General features: G+C 42.7%; 1 protein-coding gene across 1 annotated transcript; it reads left to right on the forward strand.

Moving 5' to 3' along the window:
• Positions 1 to 1,696: 1,696 nt before the first annotated feature.
• On the forward strand, positions 1,697 to 3,725 carry LOC103375821 (protein FAM63B-like). Its single transcript, XM_008306133.1, has 2 exons — positions 1,697 to 2,105; positions 3,557 to 3,725. The coding sequence occupies exons 1-2, from the start codon at positions 1,950 to 1,952 to the stop codon at positions 3,692 to 3,694; spliced, it is 294 nt and encodes a 97-aa protein (XP_008304355.1). The 5' UTR covers positions 1,697 to 1,949; the 3' UTR covers positions 3,695 to 3,725.
• The last annotated feature ends 259 nt before the right edge of the window (positions 3,726 to 3,984 follow it).

Here is a 3,984-nt window from a genome sequence, read left to right on the forward strand (position 1 = left end):
TCTTATTCGAAGTTGAAGAAAGTGAAGCAAGATGAAGCAATGCTTTCTAAGAATCTCTCTAACGTTAACAAAGTAAGCAGGCAGTTTTCTTCTTCTTCCATTAAAATAAATATTTACAAAATAAATTACTCCTGAGTGACAGAACATCATGTGAAACTTAAGCACCATTTTGATCAGGCAGATTTTGGTGGGGTTGCGTATTTCCAGGAGTTTCCAAGATTGTCTCTTTTCACACCATTTTGTGTTGTGGGTTTGAGGGGTTTAGCTCAGTACACCTCTGCAGATATGAAGGTAGACCTGCTCTCGGCATTTTCCTGCCTCAGGCTTTCTTTTGTGCAATGTTGTTCTCCTGGTGGGAAGCTCCACACTCTCTATACATCACAAAGCTCAGCCTCTGTCTGCGTTTCACTGGAGCGTCGGAGGTTCTGATGATCGGATTTTAGTTTGGGTTTTTTTTCTTCCCCCTCCTGGCATCACAGCTCACTCCGTTCATAGCGGCAACAGTGGGTTTGTTTTGCCACGGAGTGATAGTGGCGGGAGGTGGTATCATGTGAAAAAGTGACGTCAGCGCATACCTTCTGCTACAATGAGTCATCTCCCATCATCTGGAAAAAGAAAAGACGTGACACATCAACGGAGCAAAACTGCTGTAATTTACCAAAAGTCTTGTAATAACACGATCCTCGTCCATTTATTTGGATTTATTAAAAAGAAGAGGGCGTACTGGCCTCCGTAACTGTTTATATTTTACACTGGAGATGTCAGTGAACTTTGGATGAACTCTGGTTTGTTACAATAAAGTTAAGAAATGCAGTAAAAAAAAAAATGGTGCAGATTTCAACTTATATAACACACCTTCAGTTGACAGCCTTAAAAGGGCAGCAGAAGTTAATCATGTGTCTGTCATGACTGCACAAAACATGGAACACTTCAGCTAAGGCTCGGTGGGTTAAGGGTTTAAGTTTCTAACCGTGTAGTCACAGCATCCCCCGAGTCCGGCTGAGGATCTTAACTATGTGTCATCCCTCTTCTCTCTGTTCCCTTCACTCCCTTTCCCATTACTGCTGGCCTCTATCACAAATAAAAGCAAAAAAATCCAGAAAAATCTAAGAAATGGAGCGCCACGATGGCTCAATTGGTTGAGATGGCGTCCTATGTTCAGGGGCTCCAGTCCCCAATGCAGAGGTCGTGGGTTCGAGACCCGCTCATGGCCCTTTGCTGCAGGTCCTTCCCCCATTCTTCTCCCCCAATTTCCTGTCTCTCTCTCAGCTTTCCTATCAAAAAAAAAGGCAGAAAAAGGCCCAAAAAAATCTAAGAAATGCCTTATATTGCATCCTGCTCCCGTCCACTCCTTGTTTTATTTCTTAAATCTTTTATTTCTTTTTATATTTTTATCTTTTTTTATCTTTATATTTAACTGAACAATTTTGCACCTTATTTTGTTTTTCACTTGCACTGAAAATAGGAGAAGCTCTCCGATCTCGTTGTACACTGTATAATGACAATAAAGGGCGTTCATTAAGGGAAATATCTGTCTATATATATAAATATGATGATGACTGTGAAAGCTGACACAGAAATGTAATATCACACGGTTTCCTGGCAGAGACTTCCATTTCTTCCTGTGGTTGTAGCCTGACTGACAGAAAGTGCAGCGAACAGCTAATAAGTGCAGAAAACATCTCAAATTAGTCACACTGGTACAACCATAAAACAGACGAATTAGACGAAGCCAAATGAAGGTTTGAGTGTGTGTAAAGAACTGTTATTTTTGTGCAGCTAATGGTTTCTTTTCAAGGTGTAAAATCAAACACAGGAATAATAAGGCAGCAAACAGCCGGACTGGACGAAGCTGCCACACACACGCAAATGAGTCTTTTGCGGAAGTTAATTTGTCTCACTGACGTAATTTCTGAACAGGAATCTGTGTTGTTTCTGCTTTCCAGAACATGAGTGATGCCATGGCAGTGTTGCACAAGCTGCAGACCGGCCTGGACGTGAACGTGAAGTTCACAGGGGTGCGGGTCTTTGAGTACACCCCAGAATGCATCGTGTTTGATCTGCTGGACATCCCTCTTTACCACGGCTGGCTGGTTGACCCCCAGGTACTTCTCTTTTTTCCACAACCTTGAAACCTCAGCTTGTTTTCTTCACCTCCTGTCTTATCCTCAGCACATCTGTGAATACTGAAATGCTCGGTTGTCTTTGGCTGCTATCACACCCAGATTCGGATTCTTTGCTGCATTTTGGGTTTTGTCCACTTCATGTTCACACTGACTTATTACAAAGGAACCGAGATGAGGAAACACAACGGATTGACGGCTAGCTCACTGCTGATGACGCAGGATGACTTCATGCTCTTGGTTTACCACAAAATATACTGTAACTGAAAGGCAGTGATGTGTTTTTTTTGCCCTCAGGTGAACCTTAGTTACCTCCAAGTTCAGCATTTCATACAACGCAGAACAATCCTAAAGCAGTTCTACGTTCTGACACGTCCTGCGGCCTTCGTGTTTATCCATCGAACATGAATATTGCAAAACAAATCGATGAAACCAAAATATGAGAAACACCTCAGAAAGCTGGAAAGGGAGGAAGGGAGGGGATGAATACATAACCAGATAAAAGAGAGACTGTGTGAATAGGAGGCATGTTGAATAGTTTGACTGAGCATGACACAAAATAAACGACCTTTTTGCATTTACGGGGCCGTTCCGGGGCTCCGATTCTTTCTAAAGTTGAGGTGCCTTAATGCATTCGCTCCATCTTCCCAACAGTTCCCGTATTGTGTGCGATGGAGGAGCAGGTTTTCAACATTTAACGGGAGCTCCTAATAGGATTTGGAGTGAATAGGTTTCCCTCAGAACCTTCATATCATAACAGAAAACTTCTTTTTAGGGCGTCACATACACTCGAACAGAAAACATGACTTTAGCAGTTGGTGGGTTTTTTTCCCGGCACTTGTCTGAGCTGATCAGGGTCCAATTTGTCGTTATTTGCGGAGTCTGAAGATGTTATTAGACGATTGAAATCGGTCTCCTAAAGCACCCCCCTGCATACCGAACACATCTCCCTTAGTAACTAATTAGAATCTAATAATGTACCTCTGTTCATCTCAGCTTCCCATTTCTTTGTTGTCAAGTGTTATTTGGCTTCATGGACAGGAATATTAGATTGGAGGTTATGTTTCTAACCTCATTTCTGGTTTTGCTTCTGTTAGGAACTGGTCTATACGGGTGTTTAAACGTTGTCCAGTTCCCGATGTGTCGTAAAACATTTCACATTCTTAGATCTTCTTCACTGACGCTGACAAGTACTTCTTAGTTTCTAGTGTGATCTACCTGCAGTCTCTCACTTGAGCATCTTTTAGGCATAAACTTTGTCCTGTATCTGTGATTTTTATTTCAGTCATTCTAAATAAAGAGAAGTAAAGGGTACCAGTTCTTTAGATGGAATATACCAAAAAAAAATACCAAGTTCACACAGCGACTAAGTAAAACAACACCGACGCCACTTGGTGAACGTTCTTTCCCACAGTTTTTATCTTTGTTTGCAGATGCATGACATTGTCAAGGCAGTGGGCAACTGCAGCTACAACCAGCTGGTGGAGAAGATAATATCCTGCAAACAGTCAGACAACAGCGAGCTGGCAGGGGAAGGTGAGTGCTTTCTCTTCACTCCTCAGGCTTCCTGACCGGCCTCACCGCCCTCCCGTCTCGCTGCTCTTTCACACCCATGAACCTCGGAGGTGCAGAGAAAAGAAAAACAAAGCCATCGAGCACTTTAGAGCATTCAAACAATTCTTTACAACAATAATTCATTCGTACACAAGACGTGTTCACCGGACTGTCCGGTGCAAACGCGTTCTGCACAGAACCACAGACGGAGCTGAAATAAAACCAGGACGTGCATGTGACTGCTCATCGAATGACCTACTTCCTTGGCTCGCAGTTTTCTTACCAGCTGTCAGTAACTTCTCTACTA

The sequence above is a fragment of the Stegastes partitus genome, unplaced genomic scaffold (genome assembly GCF_000690725.1).
Source record: "Stegastes partitus isolate 25-593 unplaced genomic scaffold, Stegastes_partitus-1.0.2 Scaffold3001, whole genome shotgun sequence".
Lineage (NCBI taxonomy): Eukaryota > Metazoa > Chordata > Actinopteri > Pomacentridae > Stegastes > Stegastes partitus.